The sequence below is a fragment of the Stegostoma tigrinum genome, chromosome 39 (genome assembly GCF_030684315.1).
Source record: "Stegostoma tigrinum isolate sSteTig4 chromosome 39, sSteTig4.hap1, whole genome shotgun sequence".
Classification (NCBI taxonomy): Eukaryota; Metazoa; Chordata; class Chondrichthyes; order Orectolobiformes; family Stegostomatidae; genus Stegostoma; species Stegostoma tigrinum.
This window is the reverse complement of record NC_081392.1, coordinates 19,131,205-19,153,817: the sequence shown is the minus strand read 5'-3', so window position 1 is coordinate 19,153,817 and position 22,613 is coordinate 19,131,205. Positions and strand designations below refer to the sequence as shown.

General features: G+C 40.6%; 1 protein-coding gene across 6 annotated transcripts in view; it reads left to right on the top strand.

Annotated features, from left to right (window-relative positions):
* LOC125447729 (protein Smaug homolog 1-like) overlaps positions 1-22,613 on the top strand; it is a 77,044-nt gene that overhangs the window by 10,047 nt on the left and 44,384 nt on the right. For 4 of the 6 annotated variants that reach the window (XM_048522371.2, XM_048522376.2, XM_048522375.2 and 1 more), the window contains exon 2: positions 3,267-3,802. In XM_048522371.2, the coding sequence (XP_048378328.1) occupies positions 3,607-3,802 (196 nt within the window). In that variant the 5' untranslated portion in view covers positions 3,267-3,606. Of the gene's footprint in view, positions 1-2,310; positions 2,378-3,266; positions 3,803-22,613 lie in introns of all 6 variants that reach the window. The other 2 variants (XM_048522373.2, XM_048522374.2) reach the window with 1 other exon arrangement.

The window sequence follows — 22,613 nt, the reverse complement described above, 5'->3', positions numbered from 1 at the left end:
TGTGACTCCTCTTTCAGTAAGAGGAAATGTAACTAACAATGTAAACCCGCCCCCCTTGCCCTTCCTGAGTCTAGTGACATGGGATCCAGCTTGCACTTAACCCTCACTCAATTAATTTGCTTTTTAGTCCCATATTAGAAGGGGAATCAATCATGGATATCATAGGCAGTATTATTTAACCCTTGCCTAATGTACAAAGACATTTTCCAACATGGATTACAACATCAGAAGTAGGAGCTATTGGAAATTTTCTCTCCCTCCTGGCCAGTGGTCATGGCTGTCGTCTGTGCTTCCTCATTTCCCTGCAAAAACCAACATTCAATGTACAACTGTCTGTCAATTTTAGTATTGTGTTACAGTGCAGTTGCCCATTGAGCTATCAAAGTCGCATTCCATTCAGAAGATGGTGTTTCGTACGAAGTGCTTTTTAAGTAAACTAACTTATCATTTAACCTGAGGGCAAGGTACTTGGTTTGTTTTTATTAATGTAATGCTTAACAAAATGAGCATTTGCTGTGTAAAAATATTTTGAACATTTCTTGCCCTTTCTCAACCAACTGCAGTCCATTAGCTGAGAAGGTAGGTAAATTGTGTTGGCATTTTTAAGGAGTTCCCTGGATAGAATCGTAGTGAAACAAGACCAGTGGATTTGGCTGCACCAGTGGGGTCATTCACATTGAAGCAGTCAGTTTCTGAAGGCTCTTTGATTTTCTTGTTTAACTCCTAAACAAGTTTAAATTTTGAAATGAAATTGATGGCAAGCTGCTTCACAAAACAATGCCCTGTGAATGGAAATATGGCATGCTTTTACGTTTCTATTTAAAGGTATTTTTGTAAATTGGTCAAGAGAAAATAGGCCTAGTTGTTTTAGCACTGCCCACTCCTTGTGCAATTTGAAATCAGGAGCTTGTATTGAAGCTGCTCCATCCTTTTCAGTCTAACTTTATCGTTTCTTTCAGATTATGCTGTTCCATCAGTACCAGATATTCTGTAATACGTTGAGTTTCCCTGCGTCAAGTACCACTCTGCAAAATATTTGCAGGCTGTTGACAGTGGGAGGGTAATAGCTTGGCCTGAACCAGTCTTGATTTGTTCATTCTAGATGGCCACCATCAAGACTGGAGCCGTGATTGATTTAGAAACCTTGGCTTCCCATCTTTGTCTGGTGGCAGGAGCAGTGATAATGAAGCCATTCATAATACACTTCTCTGATTTGACTCATTCCTTGGCATAGAAATAAGGAATCAAACTTTGAGCTGTACTGAGCAAAAAATTCAGCCAAGCCATGGTGGGATTATTTCATTTTAAACTACTTCAAAATCCACATGCAAGCCCTAATTGCAGCGAAATGTACTCTGAAATTAAACAGGATACTTTCTCTTTACAGTCAGGTCTCTGAATAGTGAAAGTCCTGTTTTCTTTCAAGGCAACACTGCGGTCAAGTGATTTGCAATGTGATTTTTATATAGATTTCTCTCTATCCAGTGTATGCCATTGCTAAGTACTGTTTGAATGCTAATGAATGCCAGATGTAGGTGGCTGAAGAATGATGTCATACACTGGAAGTTAGTTCTTGGCTTAATAACTGCTCCAGATGGGACTACAGAGGGGGTGGGTGTGAGATGGGATGGGTGAAAAAAAACTTTTCTTAGAGGAATTATGACTATTAGTTAGCTGTTATTTGTGCATTTGGGGATGAATCATTGAGTTCATTGTCCCTTACACAATCTGATACAAAACCTGTTGTCTGCAACACATTTCTAAAGTTTGTGTTAGCTCAACCATTCAAAGTTATTGGGAGATGTACCGGATGTGATATCTACCCAGTTGATAACTTATTTCTATAAGCTACTTTTGTATGCATTGCTGACATGCTATTAAGTTCTGAACTCAAATGTATTTTCTTGAATTATTTTACAGGTGTTCTAAGTAAATTGGTATTTTCTTCCTGCCACCGTCACTATCTCCCCTCAGTGCCTTGTTCATGTTAAGCTTAAGCTCTCTGACGACTAATGTGCAGTGAGAAATATATTGTGAAAGGAATCATTCCTTTAAATTTCAATACTTCTACTCTGAAGTGCTCCCATTTGAACACCATTTTTATAAAAGAATTTTATGTGCTTATTACATTTGCTCAAATTTGATTTGCCAAAAGAAAATTTCAAGAGTCTGAAACAGAGTTCACATTTCTGCAAGTTTCAATTGTTAGTTAAGTGGGCATGCACCTGTGGATATCCATGTAGCGAACCATGAATTGATGTTTTTGATTCTGTCCACACCTGTGTTAATCCATCTTGTATGTTGCTGCAGGACTGATGCCAGCAACAGAGCACGGGGATTCAAAAAATCAGAATACAGCAGATGTTGGAAATCTGAAGTAAGCTGAAAATACTTAGCAAGTGAGGTTGCATCTGTGGAGATTGCAATTAACTTAAAATTTCAGGCTGTTGAACTTCCATCATGACTGAGGAAAATTTTAAAATGTGATCAGTCTTTAACTTAATGAGACAAGGGTAGGAAAGAGCTCAAAGGAGAAGGTCTGTGGTAGGATGGAGGGCAGGAAAAGTTAACTTTGCAAATGTGAAAGCAAAAGGGAGAGGTAGTGTGAAACTAAAATGTCTAGATGAGGTGTGAATGGCAGATGAACAGTTGCCTTCCAAGAAGACACATGAGAGAAGACAAAACCTGCAAAGAAGGGGAAAAAGTGGGGGCAAAAGTTACGCCTTGAAATTGTCACACTGTGAAAGTTTGTAAGTAGTCTAATTGAAAGATAAGGCACTAATTCCCACTTGCACTGAATTTCATTCTTACAGGAGAGTAAGAATAGAGATCAACTTGAGACGAAGCAGAGAATTAAAGCAATATGGAAACTTAGAGTCACGCTTCTGACTGGTGTTCTGCAAGTTAGTCAGCTTTCTCTCACCTTCACACAGTTGACCTCTTGACGCTTCCTGAATTTGCTTCTCTCTCCACAGATGTTGCCTAATCATTTGCGGATTTCAGCCTTTTTGGTTTTAATGAGAATTTATAAGCTATCACTGTAGATTTTCAATTTTAGCTGCAGTACTGGGAAGGAGAAAAGAGTAGTTATCAGTTTACTACTTAAAAGTTCATCCAGACTGATTTTGGTGGAGACCTAAAAGCAGAGTAAATTGCACAAAGTATGACCAAGGAGAAAAGACAATTATAGAAATTGGCTCAAAAGTGCACTTAACAATGCTACATACAAATTTCTATGTTACTGATGTTTTTTTTGTTTTAAACAGTGACAACATGAATCCCTAACTACAAGAGGCAAAGAAAAATACGAGTGTTGGGCTATCAATGGTCTACTATCGGAACACTCCTGAAATTGTTTCTTCATTCAGTTTTCAGTGTTGACTGTGGTCCCTTGGACTGTTGTATCTTCGGGGGAGGGGGGGGTGGTGCTGGTGGAAAAGTGAAAGGAAAAGAGGATATTGTATTGCCCAAAAATGTTTGGACAGAAAAGACACAGACTCTTGCAAAGCTGGTAATCTTACTACCCATGCTGAAAACATGTGACGTTCTTCTATCAGTTTGGAGCCTGAGAAAGAGAGAGACAGATAATCGTGCAGGCTTGCGATCATGATGTTTCGGGATCAAGTCGGCGTGTTAGCTGGGTGGTTTAAAGGGTGGAATGAATGTGAGCAGACAGTAGCCCTGTTATCCCTGCTGAAGAGGGTCAGTCGGACCCAGGCTCGCTTTCTTCAGATCTGCTTGGAGCATTCGCTGGCCGACTGCACTGACATCCACATATTAGAAGGTGAAGCCAATGATGCTGGTAAGTCTTGTTTCCCTCAATTTTGGCCTCAGTTTTAGAGATTATATGGTAATTTAAAATTCTTGTCTTTGTTTTAATGAAAGCTGGATGTTTGATACCCTGGTATTTTGAAGTACAGACTATTGAATGACAGTTGGCAGCCGGAGCTGATTTAGCCCATTCTCATGGAGGCTGATTGCTGTATTCCAACTGCTGGTTTGGTGGTGAGCAGTTAATCAAACCAGGAGCTTGCTTGTTCATATGACTCTGTTCCTCTTGGATAGTACATTGTGCAGGTGAGCTCTTCAAGTCAGTATTCAAACACTTAGTGTATTTTCATCATGATCAGATGTGAAAAAGCAGGTTTATGGCAAGAAAATGGGAGATTTTAGACAGTTGTTTCTGTATTAAGTAGTTGATTGTGTTAAGAATGCTTTTTTAAAAATTAATTCATGGGACATTTTTTGTCATTAGCAAGGCCACATCTGGTTGCGCACCTTAATTGCTGAGTGAACAGTTAAGAGTCAGTCACCTCACAGTAGTTCTGGAATGACATGTAGGCCAGATCAGGTAAAGACAGCATATTTGCTTCTCTGAAGGTCATTAATGAAACAGATGCATTTCTGCGACAGTCGACATAGTCATCATGAGGCCAGTCTTTAAGTTCCTATTTTCTCATTGTGGCAGGTGATGAAATCTGAATTCAATGAGATTTGAATCCATGTCTCTGGAAAATTAGTCTTGGGGTACTGGATTACCAGACCAGTGGTATTACATCTTTACTGCCACCACTTCCCTTAAACCTCTGACAGACAGCAGTAATGATTTTAACAGCAGTGATAGACGATTGGTCAGATGTAAGTGTGTGTCAATTAGTGAATATTGTGTACAATTGTCTTGTCAGTTAAGGCAATTGTGGGAGGTGGATAAAGTAATCTCAATGCTGAATCATTCAGCCTTTGATTCAAAATACTGAAGTTGAGTACTGCCTGATTGATTTCTCTTGAAGCAGAGAGAGGAAAACCAAATTGACCCTTAAAATCAGTTAAGCTGGACTTCATGTGTCTGGAAGTAGGCAAAATAACAAATACAGTCTGCACTTCACCCTGGTTTTTCGTGTGGCTTATATATGGATATATAGATTATTCTATCATTTACAGTTTAAAAAATTGCGCAAGAGCATTATCGCTTAATTAATGGCAATATATGTGGATTTGGCAAAGCAAAATATGTTAGCCCAAATAATCAATGTTTCAGTCATTTGGTTTTACACAGTTTTTACAATATTAATTTCAAAAGTTGGTTCTTCATTGAGAACCCTAATAATTGATCAGATATTATTGGAAAGCTTTTGCTGTGGCTAATAAACTGATTAGTTGTCAAGGGAGATGGTAGTTTTTCTGAACTTGCCAATAATATATGCTGTATTGCTGTTTTATGAGAAACAGCTCTACGTACATCAATTACATATTTATACGCAAAGCTTTAAATCTTTATACAATCTTGATTTGTATAATCGCCTGAGGTTTTTAAGATTCTTTGATTTTTATTTGTGGATTAATGATTTAGTAAGCTAGTATTTACTGTATTGTTGTGGTAAGAATGGGAATCGACTGTTAAACCAATAGATTTGATGAGTCAACCAAAACCATGGCCACTTCTATCTAAAAGGACATGAGTAGCAGATCCATGGGAATGCCACCATCTGCAGGCTTCACTTCAGGCCACTCCACACCCTGACTTGAAAATATATCACCTTTCCTTCAGTGTCTTTAGGTTAAAAAATCATGGAATTCCCTTCCTGATGACATTGTGGATCTACCTTCAGCACATGGACTGCAGAGACTCAAGTGGGCAGCTCACCACCACCACCACCTTAAGGATAACAATGGACAGGCAGTAAATGCTGACCCTGCCAATGATGCCACATCAGTGAATGTGTTTAAATTTCAGCCTTTTGACTTGGTCCAGCATTCAGTAACATTGTGACTGATCTGTTTCCTAACCCCATCCACTCACTTTGGCTCATTGCCTCAATGTACTTGGCTAGAAAAATAATTGAGTTAGCATCTATGACTTTTTGCGGAAAATTCTACATTTCTGTCTTGATTTTCAAACTTCTTTGCTGAATGTGTCTTGTCTTTGACTGTTAATGCATGTCCTTTTTCCAATGCCTATGAAAATATTTGTCTAAAATTCCTTTCCAAATCGTAAAAAAAAATGCAAGTTTAACTTTGTAACATCAAAGTTTTTAAAGGAGGAAGGCTAAATTGAGCAATTGTGGCTAAATGGTACAACATTTCATACTGCCCAGCATGCATTTATAGAATAAAGATTAGATTTATGGGCTAGGTGAAGAGATTTTTTAAATTTTGAATAGGAGGAGTTAAAATTACAGCACATTGAGCTTTGATCTCAACGTTTTGGGAGAGGAATACATGCAGTAATTTCTTGGGATCTAAGAGAAGAGCTTGGAGAACCACTAACCTCAATAGTATTGATGAATCAGAAAGGACTCTGATTCAAGTTTGGTTATCCAATACAGTCAATTAACTGTCCTGCTGGCATTTCATTCAAATGCCAATCAGTGTGAGGAAAGGAGTATTTTTGTGTAACTTCCTCAATTAATCTGGATTGGAAGAAATCCAAGGAATTCATTATCTTCAAATACCATATTTAATGGATTATCACCTGCGATTTCTGCCACCACCAGTGTAACTCCACAACTAAACAAATCCTCCCCTTTTTCAATATTCTGGAGGAACCATCCTTCTCAGAAAGAGACAACAAGAACTGTAGATGCTGAAGTCAGAGAAAACATTGTGGAGCTGGAGGAACACAGCAGGCCAGGCAGCATCAGAGGAGCAGGAAAGTTGATGTTTCAGGTTGGGATCCTTCTTCAGAAGAAGGGTCCCGACCCAAAATGTCAACTTTCCTGCTTCTCTGATGCTGCCTGGCCTGCTGTGTTCCTCCAGCTCCACAGTGTTATCTTCTCAAACCTGGTCTACACCCAACATCTCCGCTCTTCTGCTTTTATTTGTTCAGCAAGCTGTTACTTGCCAACTGCGAGCATTTCCCTTTCGTACAGCATAATAGATTCTCCCCCCCCCCCCCCCCCCAACCCTCTAATTTGGTGTTCTTATGAACAGTCCTAATAAACACCAGGTGTAAAGTTTCAACAAAATTTGTTTCAGCAACGCTCGAGTTCTGTAAAACCAAACAATTTTTTGTATATCTTCCCCTTTTGAACTACTTCCCATTTTTCCTACCTCTAATGTTTCTTAAAAACCTGTTATATTTTCTCAGTTCTGATTTTAAAAAGCTAGGGTTAAGTTGAATTTGGCTGTTTGTTCGCAGATAGTGCCTGCCCCTGAACATAGTCAGCATTTTCGGTTCTTATTTCAGGTGTGGCACCTTCAACATTTTACTTTAGTATCCTGGAAATTGCTACCATGCTTCCTGCATTGCCATCTGGTTTAATGATGGAAACTCAGCAACAAACCCTTGCACTGCAAGCTCCCACAAACCAGCCTCGTATCATCTTGATCAATGCAACTCTTTCAACATAAGACACCAAAGGAAAATAACCATGCCATTGAACCCATTTGATGGTTTTGGGCCTTTTTGCTGCATCAACTTTACTATGACATACAATTTGCGACATAACTGTGAAATGATTTGACGTATAATGTAAAATGCCAGTTTTACTGTTTTGGGTGAGACTCCTCTGATCTGATTGAATATATGTTAACTGCTTTTATGACCATTTTGACTTTTTGTGAATTTTGGACTATTACACAAGCAGCCTCATTCTGTGCAGAATGATCCCAAAATGTTGAGATCAAAGCTCAATGTGCTGTAATTTTAACTCCCCCCTACTCAAAATTTGAAAAATCTCTTCACCCAGCCCATAAATCTAATCTTTATTCTATAAATGCATGCTGGACGGTATGAAATGCTGTACCATTTAGCCACAATTGCTCGATTTAGCCTTCCTCCTTTTAATGGAAGCTGGTATTAATACAGTACCTGCTGAATACCAGCTCTATCCATGCCAGTGAATGTTTAGTACTGACAACTACTGGTACGTGAATTAATAGTAATTGTTTTCCCTGCGTGTCACCAGAGTGAAATATTTGGATTTTAAATCGTGCCTTCTGTTGGCCCAGCAAAACAAGAACGTTATGAATCCTGAACGTGGCCTTGAAACTTCATTTAGTCAAAATGTAAATGTGCAGTTCCATTAAATTGCAAATAAGTGAGATACTTTGCCCCAGACTAAGGCAATGCATCCATTTAGCTTTATTTTGCTCTTATATGCTGCCTTTAACAACACTTTTTTTGACTGTTTTAGATTCATCCTCTTCTCGCATTATACGTTTCATAAGATTCACTGACCAGACTTTCTTTGAACGTTCAACTGAATGCACTTTGCATTGGGAAGTCATTCCATGACATAGAGTATAAATTTAAATCTTGAAAATTTACAACCTTGATGCAGTCCCTATTTCATTTATCCCTTCCGTTTGGGAATATAATCAGGTGGAAAATGTTGTAGTTTCAAGTAGGAATAATAGGATGTTCAGATTCAATTGTGAAGGTTTATAGAACATAGAACAGTACAGCACAGAACAGCCCCTTCAGCCCACAATGTTGTGCCGACCATTGATCCTCATATATGCACCCTCAAATTTCTGTGACCATATACATGTCCAGCAGTCTCTCAAATGACCCCAATGACCTTGCTTCCACAACTGCTGCTGGCAACGCATTCCATGCTCTCACAACTCTCTGCGTAAAGAACCTGCCTCTGACATCCCCTCTATACTTTCCACCAACCAGCTTAAAACTATGACCCCTTGTGCTAGCCATTTAATGGTTTAATGTGTGGTTCATGTGGCATTCATTTCTCATCGTTCTTGCTTCGATCTCCAATTCTTCAAGAGCCTGTAGGATTAAACACAGTTGCAGAAATCCTAAGCACCAGTGTTGTTCAACTGTTGAACTGCTGTGCTGCCCCCGTGGGCAGACTTGTTTGTGGTTTCATTGAAAGCAACATCTGGCTGTCAGTTCTGATAAGCTATCAATTGCAGTTTCCTCTGTATTTGACTTGTTTTTCTGTCTTTTTTTTTGAGAATTATCATTAAGCATTATTGCATCTGTTAAAATGACAACAGATAATTGTATTCAGGGATGTCTTTGTGGAGAGAAATGAGCCATAATGCATTGTGCTTCAATTGCTTTCCAGCATTATGTAACTCCTGCTTTGGAATTTGAATTCTATTCTTCATCTTGCCCGCCCCACCACAACTTGTCCTCAGTGATTACAGAAACTAATGTGTAAAACTTACAAACCCTTGTAATTCTCTAACTCCATCGATTGATATTCTTTATCCCAAAGGTTAAAAAATTACCATGGACAGAGCTAGAAATTATCACAGAATTAAGTTTGAATGCTTCCCACTGAGCCATGGCAGTATTGCCTCGAGTCAGAAGGTTATTGATTCAAAATGCACTCCAGAAACTTGAGTACAAAATTTAAATGAACACTCCAGTGCATTAGTGTGGGAGTATTGCATTGCGAGAGGAGCCGTCTTTTCGGATAAGACATTAAACCAGGCTCTACCTGTCATTTAGGTGATGTGATTGATCCCTGTTCTGAAAAGATGAGCTGAGTTATCCCTGATCTTTATTATTTATCCCTTGGCCAGCATTGCTGATAAAGATTATCTCGTCAATATTCCTAATAGTTTTAAAATTTTCCGTTATTCTAGTGACTGCTGTTCTGAAATTGTCTGTAAAGCACCCTTGGCATCCTTAAGCCGTGAAAGATTATGTGAAAATATTGAGGTTTTTTCTTTTGAAAAACCCAAAACTAATTATTTGCTCCCCTTCTCTGCAGTGGAGGCATCAAAGTCTAATGTCACTTCCCTACCCTATTACCAACCTCCACCTTTCTTCTCCATCCCATTCCAACCCTACCACCAATCTAGCAGAAACCAAACGTGGAGACTTGGCTGGTCTTACTTCTATACTTTGCTTTTCACTAAATTTGTCAATAGATCATTGGGGAAATGTACTTTATTTAAAGATGAGGTCCGTGTTCATCCTGAAGCAGAAGGTACGCTTTGAATGAAAGTAACTTCTGTGTAATTAGGTAAATTCTTGACTTTTTAGTAGTCTGTCAGGAAATGTTTCGTTTTCTTTATCACAAGATGCCTGGTAAAGATTTTCAGTCCATGATTCTTTTTTAAATATTGCTAATGTACACTTACCCTGTCACCACAAACTTGAAATGAGGCAAGTCAAATTTACAGCTGTACAAATTTTCAGAACTGACTAGAGCTCAATTCTGCTGAGGAGTTTTTAGAAAATCTGGAGTTTTGTTGCTGCCTTTAATATTTAACAACTTGTTGAAATATCTGATGATAAAATGGGTGGGGTGGGGGGTGGAGGAGGTGTAGAAAATGGCTGTGTGTGTGTGTGTGTGAGAGTGAGACTAAGTAAGCCAGGTACCCAGGTGATGTTCCTGGCACCCAGTTCGAATCCTGTTGTGGCAGATGGAATTGGAATTCAACTTCTTTAAAACAAGAGAATTGAAAGTCTAATGATGATCATTAAACTGTTGTTGACTGCGACAAAAAAAAGCATCCTGTTCTGTAATGTCCTTTAGTGCTTCTTTACCTGATCTGGCCTTCATGTGACTCCTGGCTGACCCCTGAAATGGCCTAGCAGACCAGTCAGTTGGATCAAAGGGGCAACTAGGGATGCTGTCCCAAATAGTGATGTCCACATCCATGAGTGAATAAATAAAAATATATTTGTAGGGTTCAGATATTCTCCACTGTTAGAGCAAAGATAGAATTGTTCACCCTGAATTGAATGTTCTAGATCCTTGAAGGTGTTCGTAGCCTTTATTAAAATAAGTATGCAATGTTAACTCGTACTGATTTACAAAATTATTATGCTTCATTGTCCAGAAATGAAAATCCCAATGAACAAATTTCGCTGTTTGTTGATTGAACCCTGTCTGTTTTCAACCTATTTACCATACTAGTGCCAATAAGCCATAAGGAGAATCATTTCAGCCAATATGTTTCTCATGATATTCTTTAATTTGCCATCTCAAATTTCTGCCAACCCTGCATTAAGTGATAGACTTGTACCCACTAACACTTAATCATACTATGTAGCTCAGATTACACTAGCTGCCCTGGATGTATCAGCAAATTTGTACATTCCACATTTAGCATCCTGCCACGTGAAAACTTTAGTATTGTTAGTGTTACCTGGACCTGAAACATGTGATCAAAGATTGCTCACACATTGGTGCTTTTGCAATTAAACTTTAGGTCAGAGCAGGGAGAGCATTTCTGAGACTTACAGGTCTGCACCTAAGCGCAAACCCCTGTGGTATGTTGGGTTTCTATGTAAGGAGCACCTAAGGAAAGCAATCTATTTTGACATAGACATAATCATTTTAAAGCAAGGACTATTGAATTTTAACATCTGTCTCTAACTTCTAAAGGAATAATCTTCTAAAACATTGGAGGTTTGTAAATGAATGTTAAGAACCTCTCCAGTAAACCAATTTCTTCTACAACATCATTACTTTGTCAGCCAGTGTAGGTCATGCATCTACCCACGTGGTGAATTAAATTCCAGGCCTTGTAAACTTGCTGTATGTAAGTTTGCTTGCTGAGTGGAAGATTCGTTTTCATACGTTTCGTCATCATTCTAGGTAACATCATCAGTGAGCCTCCGGTGAAGCGCTGGTGTTATGTCCCGCTTTCTATTTATGTGTTTAGGTTTGCTTGGGTTGGTGATGTCATTTCCTGTTCTTTTTCTCAGCGGGTGGTAGATGGGCTCCAAATTAATGCGTTTGATGGAGTTCCGGTTGGAATGCCATGCTTCTAGGAATTCTCATGCGTGTCTCTGTTTGGTTTGTCCTAGGATGGATGTGTTATCCCAATCAAAGTGGTGTCCTTCCTCATCTGTATGTAAGGATACTAGCGATAGTGGGTCATGTCGTTTTGTGGCTAGTTGATGTTCATGTATCCTGGTGGATAGCTTTCTGCCTGTCTGTCCAGTGTAGTGTTTGTCACAGTTCTTGCAAGGTATTTTGTAGATGACGTTCATTTTGCTTGTTGTCTGTATAGGGTCTTTAAAGTTCATTAATACCGTTTTAGTGTGTTGGTGGGTTTGTGGGCTACCCTGATGCCAAGAGGTCTGAGTAGTCTGGCAGTCATTTCGGAAATGCCTTTGTAGGGGAGAGTGGTTATGGTTTCTGGGCACGTTTTGTCTGTTTGTTTGGGTTTGTTGCTGAGAAATCGGCAGACTGTGTTCATTGGGTACCTGTTCTTTTTGAATATGCTGTATAGGTGATTTTCTTGTCTGCGTAGTTCCTCTGTGCTGCAGTGTGTGGTGGCTCATTGAAATAATGTTCTAATGCAGCTTCGTTTGTGGGTGTTGGGATGGTTGCTTCTGTAGTTCATTATTTGGTCCGTATGTGTTGTTTTCCTTTCGCTGGTTTGAAGTTCCCCATTGGCTGTTCGCTCTACTGTGACATCTAGGAATGGCAGTTTGTTGTTGTTTTCCTCCTCTTTTGTGAATGTTATGCCAGTAAAGGGTATTATTGATGGTCTTGAAGGTTTCCTCTAATTCGTTTTGTTTAGTGATGACAAAGGTGTCATCCACGTAGTGGACCCAAAGTTTGGGTTGGATGACTGGCGGAGCTGTTTGTTCGAGTCTCTGCACTAGTGCCTCTGCTAAGAACCCTGATATCGGAGATCCCATGGGTGTTACGTTGGTTTGTCTGTAGGTTTTGTTATTGAAAGTGAAGTGGGTGGTGAGGCATAGGTCCACTAGCTTGATGTCCTTCCTGGTGAGGTTGGTGGTGTCTGGTGTATGTGTCTTTGGTTCTTCTAATAGTGTAGTCAGTGTTTCTTTGGCCAGGTTGATGTTGATGGATGTGAACAGGGCTGTTACGTCAAAGGAGACCAAGATAGAAGAGGATGAAATAATGGTGTCTTTGGTGTTCTGGAATTCTTGTAAACTTGCATATCACCACCTTGCGTGGAGCAGTTTTTAGAACAGTATTCAAGTCTGAGTGCAAAGTCGTCATTAAAATAGTGCACTTCTTTCTTAGAAAACCAATAAGTATGTCTCGGTTTTAAACTAACTGTCAGCACTTCTACCTTTCTTCGTGTATGACATTTATTAAACTTTGAGAGTTTGTGGCTTGCGGTGTCTGTTACTATAATGTATATTTGTGTTTATTTTTAGTCGCAGTTTAGTGACTTAAGGCTGTGCTATGATGCAATGCATTTTAAATTTCATTTGAAGTACTTTCATACCATGCTAACTCTACAATACATTTAAAATTGGCTTTTGAGTAAATGTAATTATTTCACTCAAGTATGCAACTGTACCAGTTATTCTTTGGAGTTTAGGTATTCTTACCTTGATGCAATTTCATTCTTGCAGGTGCTTATTTTGTTCTACAGTCCTTTTTCTTTAAATTGCATTTAGTGAATTGTTTATAATAAGTGTTGGTTTTCTGGTTTCCTTTACAGATGGGGTTTTATTTTCCTCTACCCTTTCCACTTTTGCTGCGAAGTTGTTTCAGATTCTCCATATTGTCTGATGCGCTGACTCTTTAGATATAATGTGATTTTGTTCTTGGTTTCTGATTGTTGAGCTCCAAGAAGTGGTTAGCAGAGAAAGATTTGAGTAGGTGCGCGCAATCAGTTTCTCTGGAGCTTTGGAGGCTGAGGGGTAACCTAAGGTGTTTATAAAATCATGAGGTTCTGGATGTGAGTTTGCTCGCTGAGCTGGAAGGTTAGTTTTCAGACGTTTCGTCACCATTCTAGGTAACATCATCAGTGAGCCTCCGACGAAGCGCTGGTGCTATGTCCCGCTTTCTATTTATCTGGTTAGGTTTCCTTGGGTTGGTGATGTCATTTCCTGTTCTTTTTCTCAGGGGATGGTAGATTGGCTCCAAGTCAATCTACCATCCCCTGAGAAAAAGAACAGGAAATGACATCACCAACCCAAGGAAACCTAACCAGATAAATAGAAAGTGGGACATAGCACCAGCGCTTCGTCGGAGGCTCACTGATGTTACCTAGAATGGTGACGAAACGTCTGAAAACTAACCTTCCAGCTCAGCGAGCAAACTCACATCCAGAACCTCAACCTGAGCCACAAATCTTCTCAAAACTCGCTAAAATCATGAGGGACATGAATAAAGTAAATAGACAAGGTATTTTCTCTGGGGTAGGTAGTTCAAAACTAGAAGGCATAGATTTTAAGTTGAGAGGGGAAAGATTTAAAAAGGGCGTGATGGGCAACTTATTCAAGCAGACGGTGGTGTGTGTATGGAATGAGCTACTAGAGGAAGTGGTGGAGGCTAGTACAACTACATTTAACAGGTGTCTGGATAGATGGATGAATAAGAAGGGTTTAGCGGGATATAGGCCAAATGGAACTAGATTTATTTAGGATATCTCGTTGGCATGGATGTCTTGGAAGTAAGGGTCTGTTTCCGTGCTGAATATCTCGGATTCCTAGAACAGTCGAGTGGTGAACATTTGTATAACGTAAAGACAGTGGATATGATTAGCTAGGGTCGATCTGAGTGGGATTTAGTGTATTTTTGAAGTGAAATCAATCTCTTTTTGAATAGTGAAACCATATTTGGAATTTCAGAACGCTGCTGATGAGGTACTGCTTTTGGTTTTTTAATATTAGATCATGGAATTGGGAGTAAAAATAAGCAACATTTTTGAGAACTAATTAATAGAAAATGAAATCGGAGTAAACAGATAATTTATGAAATGGTGTATTACATGCTTCAGTGTTACAAATATAAATTTATAAGCGAGTCATTGAGAGAACTGAGTGTATCACTGTTTGCTGACAGCACAGTGCTGGGAGGGAAAGCATGCCATGTAATGTAAAAATACTGGAAAGGCACTTAGACCAGTGGAGTAATTCGGCAGAAGTTGGCAAGTAAGTTAAACTAGATGAATGAGAATTTACAGCTACATTACTGAAATGAGATGACATTTCTTCAGCCAGAGAGTGGTGGGCTTGTGGAATTCATTGTCACAGAGTGCAGTGGAGGCCGGGGCGTCGATGCCTTAAAGGCAGAGATCGGCAGATTCTTCTTCTCAGAAGGAATCAAGGGCTACGGGGAGAGTGCAGGGAAGTGGAGTTGAAATGCCCATCAGCCATGATTTAAATGGCGGAGTGGACTTGATGGGCCAAATGGCCTTACTTCCACTCCTATGTCTTATGGTCTTTGTTACGCAAATTGGAAAAGTGGATCTTTTAACGGGTGAGAGACTCTCAAATGTTGGTATTTTATGAAATTTGGTTGTCCTCTTGTGCCCACATTTTAATTTCATGGTAAGTATAGCAAGCAATTAAAAAGGCAGATATAGTACTTTAGCCTTTTATTGCAAGGAGGTTGAAGGATAAGGGTAGATGAACTGTGAAATTTTAGAATTATGGTCAGCATGAACTGGTTGGACCAAAGGGTGTTTCTTCTGTGCTGATGACTCTAACTTTTGGAACATATTTAAAATGCAATACTACACACTGTATATAACTTTGAGGTCTCTATTCAAGGAAGGATATATGTTTCTTAGGAGATGCACTAAAGATTCATTAGATCAATGTGGCCATATATAGAGAATTTGTATAGAATGAAGTTTGGAAGGATGAGCAGGTAGATTTTTCAAATATGATACAATTGAGCGGTAAGCAGAGTAAGAAACTGCTTTCCTAGCTGCAGAGTCTAGAACTAAGATGCCCTTGCCTCAGGATGAAGACTGATCATTTACGGCAAAGGAGAAATGTCTTTGTACAGAGGGTTGGAACTCTTTGGAATTCTGTATTCTAAAGATGTAGATGATGGATTGTATTTGAGACAGGGGTTAGTAGGCTTTCAGTGCCTGATGTGGGTGAGCTGCTAAGGGGTACGTGAGAAAGAACTGTTGAAGTCTGGCCATCTTGCTGAATAGTGAAGCAGGCTCTGATCTTCAACTCCAATTTCCTGTGTTTATGTATTCTTCTTCTTTAAATATGATAAATTGAGTTGAGGCATTGAGCAACCATAACTTCTTTTTTGGTAAAGCAAACTGGACACGCTGAAGAGCCTAATCCTTTTTTGTGTTCCTGTTGAACTATATAAAGGTTGGTGTCAATACGTTTTGTTTTTGCTAAAGTTTAGATATTTTAAGATGTGATTTATTTTTAAACTTAAGTATCTATAGATATAATGATCCAAATTGAATTACAGACAAAATTGTGATAACAAATTGTGGAGCTGGATGAACTCAGCAGGCCAAGCAACATTTTAGGAGCACAAAAGCTGATGTTTCAGGCCTAGACCCTTCATCAGAGAGGGGGATGGGGAGAGGGAACTGGAATAAATAGGGAGAGAGGGGGAGGCGGACCGAAGATGGAAAGAGGAGAAGATAGGTGGAGAGGAGAGTATAGGTGGGGAGGGGATAGGTCAGTCCAGGGAGGACAGACAGGTCAAGGGGGCGGGATGAGGTTAGGGTTTGGGTATACTGCATCCGCTGTACCTGTTGTGGCTACCTCTACATTGGGGAAACCAAGCGGAGGCTTGGGGACCGCTTTGCAGCACACCTACACTTGGTTCGCAGTAAACAACTGCACCTTCCGGTTGTAAACTATTTTAACTCCCCTTCCCATTCCTTGTATGACATGAGCCACCTGGGCCTTCTGAAGTGCCATAATGATGTCACCTGTAGGTTGCAGGAACAGTAACTCATTTTCTGCTTGGGAACCCTGCAGCCCAATGGTATCAATGTGGATTTCACCAGCTTCAAAATCCACCCCCCAACCCCCGCATCACACAACCAGCCCAGCTCGTCCCCGCCTCCCTAACCTGTTCTTCCTCTCACCTATGCCGTCTTCCCACCTCAAGCCGCACCTCCACTTCCTACCTACTAACCTCATCCTGACCCCTTGACCTGTCCGTCCTCCCTGGACTGACCTATCCTCTCCCTACCTCCTCACCCATACTCTCCTCTCCACCTATCTTCTCCTCTATCCATCTTCGGTCCACCACCCCCCCCCCCCCTCCCTATTTATTTCAGAATCCTCTTCCCCCCCCCCCCCCCCATCCCCTTTTCCTGATGAAGGGTCTAGGCCCAAAACGTCAGCTTTTGTGCTCCTATGATGCTGCTTGTCCTGCTGTGTTCATCCAGCTCCACACTGTTATCTCGGATTCTCCAGCATCTGCAATTCCCATTATCTCCCTACAGACAAAATTGGGCTCACTTATGCTCTGCAGTTTTCTGTCCTTGCCAAATCGTGGACATTCTAATTTGTTTCAGAGGTAGTGAGAACTGCAGATGCTGGAGAAACTGAGATAACAAGGTGTAGAGCTGGATGAACACAGCAGGCCAAGCAACATCCGAGAAGCAGGAAAGCCAATGTTTCGGGCCTAGACCCTTCTTCAGAAAAACGTTTTAAGAAGGAGGGCCTAGGCCCGAAACGTTGGCTTTCCTGCTCGTCTGCTGCTTGGCCTGATGTGTTCATCCAGCTCTACACCTTGTTATCTGATATTCTAATTTGGATGGTTTCATGCACAGAGATTGTGCCCTGAACTTCATCCATTGCAGATTAGAGAGAATGAGCAGATATGGTCTAGGTTATTTTACATCGTTTTTTTTCCCGCTCTTACTTCAGCCGACCTCTTCTGCCCTCTTTTTGGGTGTTGCCACTTGCTGTTGTTTATTTAATGTTTTTATTTGCTTTGGTATTGCTCGTGTGTGTGTGTGTGTGCGCGCGCTTGTGTTTGTGTGGTTATGTAACTAAACCATTTGTGGGTGGTCAGGTACTGTTGCCATCTCGATTCAGCTGTATCTTTCCGAGTACTAAGTATACCTTTCCCTATACATCTGAGTGGAACTTCCCCTGTTCAGTACAATCACTGTTACTGACTTAATCACTTCTATATTACTGCAACAGCAAATACATGTATTCTGTCTTGTCATACCAATGCATTTGTCACCTTGTTTTGATTTTAAACTGTTGCTCTGCAATTAAGCTAAGAGTTTGAAACAATTCAGTCAATATGTGCAGGGATGTCAGTGTTCTGACCTTGACCATGCTGATGTGATTGGGAGGGTTGTTGGTAAGATTAGGTTTGATACTTGGATACAGAATTTCCTTTGATGCTTACCCAGAACAATCTTTGGTCGTTTTTCGTTTCAATTTTTAAAAATATTAGATTTTCAAATTGAAACCTTACAGTACAGAATAATATGAATGGAATTGCAGATCTGGGCTGTAGATAAACTTGGTATGATTATGGCCTTGCCTTTTGAATTTAGTGATATGCATAAAGCATTTGCAACATATTCTTGTAAAATAAGAATTGGGGTTAAATGGAAAGCCTGTGCAATGTTACACATTTAGAGCAAGGTTGTTTCTTTTTGTCCCCTTCACATTTCTCTTTATCCCTTTTGAAAAATACTTTCTTGCTGAGGCAGTTTCGAAAATGTTAGTTACTCAAAAAAAAATTTAGTCTAAATGAGTTGAGAGAGAAAGAAAGAAAGAGGCAGTGAAGAGAAGTACCATGGGAGAGAGTAGCTGAGGGCAGCATGGGAGAGAGAGGGTACAGCCTGAAAATTGTGCAGTGATGGGTGCAGGGAAGTAGTAGAACAATGAGAGATGAAAGAAGGTAGGTTTAGCATGAGTGTCATCATTTAGGAAAGATGGAATGACAATTAGGTGTTTGCAGAAGCACTGTTAAAATTAACACTGGTTTCACTGCAAATGTTTTCCCAGTCTGTAGTAATAACTCAAATTATGGTGCAGCCCATCAAGGGGTCACTAATGGTGTGGGCACACTGGCTGGCCAACCATTTATTATGTCTCTAGTTACTGTTGAGAAAGTGATGGCAAGTTGCCTTCCTGAACCATTGCAGTCCACTTGCTCCAAGTAGACACACAATGCCCATAGTGAGGGAATTCCAGGTTTTTGACACAACAACAGTAAAGGAACAGCAATATATTTCCAAGTCTAGGTGGTGAGTGGCTTGGAGAGGGACCTTGCAAATGGTGGAGTTCCCACATAACTGCCCTTGTCCTTCTGGATGGAAGTAATCTTGGGTTTGGAAGGTGTTGTCTACATATCTTTCGAATTTCTGCAGTGCATATTGTAGCAGTAGTGTGTACTGAGCATCAGTGATGGACAGTGTGGCTCGATTTTTCTTGAGTGGGCTGTGTGTCTTGTTATTGGTTAGTGCATTGAGTTTAGGAGGTTGTATTATAGACAATGGGTGCTGGAGTAGGCCATTCGGCCCTTCGAGCCAGCATCACCATTCATTACGATCATGGCTGATCATCCACAAAGTATCCTGTTCCTGCCTTATCCCCATAACCCTTGATTCCACTATCTTTAAGAGCTCTATCTGTCTCTTTCTTGAAAGTATCCAGAGACTTGGCCTCCACTGCCTTCTGAGGCAGAGCATTCCATATATCAACCCTTCTCTGGGTGAAGAAGTTTTTCCTCAACTCTGTTCTAAATGGCCTACCCCTTATTTTTAAACTGTGTCCACTGGCTCTGGACTCACCCATCAGCGGAAACATGCTTCCTGCCTCCAGAGTGTCCAATCCCTTAATCTTATACGTTTCAATCAGATCCCCTCTCATCCTCCTAAACTCAAGCGTATACAAGCCCAGTCACTCCAATCTTTCAACATATGATAGTCCCGCCATTCTGGGAATTGACCTTGTGAACCTATGCTGCACTCCCTCAATAGCAAGAATGTCCTTCCTCAAGTTTGGAGACCAAAACTGCACACGATACTCCAGGTGCAGTCTCACCAGGGCCCTGTACAGCTGCAGAAGGACCTCTTTGCTCCTATACTCAATTCCTCTTGTTATGAAGGCCAGCATGCTATTAGCTTTCTTCACTGCATGCTTGCTTTCATTGACTGATGTGCAAGAACACCTAGACCTCGTTGTGCTTCCCCTTTACCTAACGACTCTATTGAGATAGTAATCTGCCTTCCTGTTCTTGCCACCAAAGTGCATAACCGCACATTTAACCACATTAAACTGCATCTGCCATGCATCCATCCACTCACCTAGCCTGTCCAAGTCACCCTGTATTCTCATAACATCCTCCTTACATTTCACACTGCCACCCAACTTTGTGTCATCAGCAAGTTTGCTAATATTACTTCTGATGCCTTCGTCTATATCATTACTATATATCGTAAACAGCTGCAGTCCCAGCACCGAACCTTGTGGTACCCCACTGGTCACTGCTTGCCATTCCAAAAGGAACCTGTTTATCACTACTCTTTGCTTCCTGTCAGCCAGCCAATTTTCAATCCAACTCAGTATTTTGCCCCCAATACCATGTGCCCTAATTTTGTTCACCAATCTCCTATGTGGGACTTTATCAAAGGCTTTCTGAAAGTCCAGGTACACTACATCCACTGGTTCTCCCTTATGCATCTTCATAGATACATCCTCAAAAAATTCCAGAAGATTAGTCAAGCACGATTTCCCCTTTGTAAATCCATGCTGACTCTGACCTATTCTGTTCTGTTGCAGCTGTGCACAACATTGGTTAGGCCACTTTTGGAATACTGTGTGCAGTTCTGGTCTCCGCTATAGGATCTGTGTTGTGAAACTTGAGGGGGGTTCAGAGAAGAATTAAAAGGATTAGAGGGTTTGAGCAATAGGGAGGGGCTAAATAGGCTGGAGTCATTCTTCCCTGGAGTGTCAAAGTGTTTCTCTGAAGGAGTGATCTTATAGAAATTTATAAAATCATGAGTATAAGGTGAATAGCCAAGGTCTTTCCCCCAGAGTAGTGGTGTCCAAAGCTAGAGGCATAGGTTTAAGGTGAGAGGGGAAAGATATAGAAGTGATCTAAAGGGTAACTTTTTCATGCAGAGGATGGTGCGTGTATGGAATGAGCTGCCAGAGAAAGTGGTGGTGGCAGGTGCACTTAAAAAGGCATTTGAATGTGTATATGGCTAGGAACATTTTGGAGAGATATGGGACTAGATTAACTTTGGATATCTGGTCAGCATGGATGAGTTGGTCCGAAGGATATGTTTCCATGCTGTACAACTGTCTGCTGTCAAAATCATGCACCAATCCAGGCAAGTGATGAATATTCCGTCATGTTTTTGAATTGTGCATTGTAGATGATGGGCTTTGGGGAGTCTGGTTAAGTTACTTACCACAGCATTCCTATGCTCTGACTTGCTCTTGTACCCACTGTGTTCATGTGGAGTTTCTATTTGAGTTTCTGGTCAGTGATAACCCCAAGGATGTTCATCCGTTTATCTTCAAGCTTTGATGTTCTCTGATAAGAGCTTGATTCAGTTAGTGGTTTAAAGCTGTTTTAATTCCTCTCCCTGCAGTTCAAAACTTACCTGGCCAAGAAAAAGCCAGCCCTCAGCCACTGAAGCATGGCTTTGAGTGCTTTTAATCCATTTGCATTATTTTGACATGAGCCTGTGCTGATTTGAGGGGATAATTAAAATACTGATCAAAATGATAGTCTTTAATTTTCCCTCCAGTTTGTGGAGATCCTCCCACCTCACGCCCCAGCACCCCCCCACCATCTCCTACCCTCTAACCTCATTCCGCCTCCTTGACCTGTCTGTCCTCCCTGGACCGACCTATTCCCTCCCTAAGTCCCCACCTCCATTCACCTTCACAGGCTCTAACCCTGCCTGTTTGAACTGTTGGTCTCCTCTCGCCCTATCTTCTTCTTTATCCATCTTCTATCCACCTCCCCTGTCTCCCTATTTATTTCAGAATCCCCTTCCCCTCCCCCACTTCTGAAGAGGGGTCTTGACCCAAAACGTCGAATTTCCTGCTCCTCTGATGCTGCTTGGCCTGCCGTGTTCATGCAAGTTCACACCGTGTTATCTCATTGGTTTTCCTTCATTCTAATCTGTAATCTGCTGTCATATTTTCTACTTCATCCTCCTACTTGCATGTCTGTATATTACTGAACAAGAATATGCTAAACAGTTAACTGCTTAGTCTTAACAGAGAGAAGCTAAGCCTGACACAGAAAAGTCCTGCAAAGGATTTCGGCCTGAAGCATTGAGTTTTTTTTTGCACCTCCCAGATGCTGTCTGATCTATAGTGCTTTTCCAGCCTCCCACCTATAGACAGACAGCAGAAAATTCCCTGAGAGCTCACTGTTTAGTCTGACACAAAATAGATTACTGGATGAGCGACACACACAAGCTTAAAAAATCAATGTTTAATTTTGTTCCTGATTATTAGTTCTAAAAATCCATCAATGCAATTAGCAGTCTCTTCGTTGAATGTGGACTAACTGGAAAAAAACCAGCATGGATTTGGTAAAAGCCAATTGTGTTAACTAGACTGTTTGAGTTTCTGGATGACATGAGAAGGTCTTTTGAAGGTAATGTGGTTGAAGTAGTGCACATAGACTTCCAAATGTCATGTCATAAAGTGTCACAGGTTTTTTTTCTGGTCAGAAGTCAAACCCTATGGAAATAAAGGGATAATGATGGCTTGGATACACAGTTGGCTGAACAATAGTGGTGACTGGTTTCCCAGGCTGAAAGAAGGTATGGTGGTGGATTCCTTGGGGGCCAGTGCCAGGATCACAGTTAAACTTAGTATTAATGGCTTGTGCTTAAATGAGCGGACAGCAATTTCAAAATCTGCTATCTCACCAAACTTGGAAGTATTGTGAACTGTATGACAACAGTGATATACTTTTTTTTTGAGGCCTAATGTTGAGTGGAGTAACTGGACAGATGACTTTTAATACTGAGAA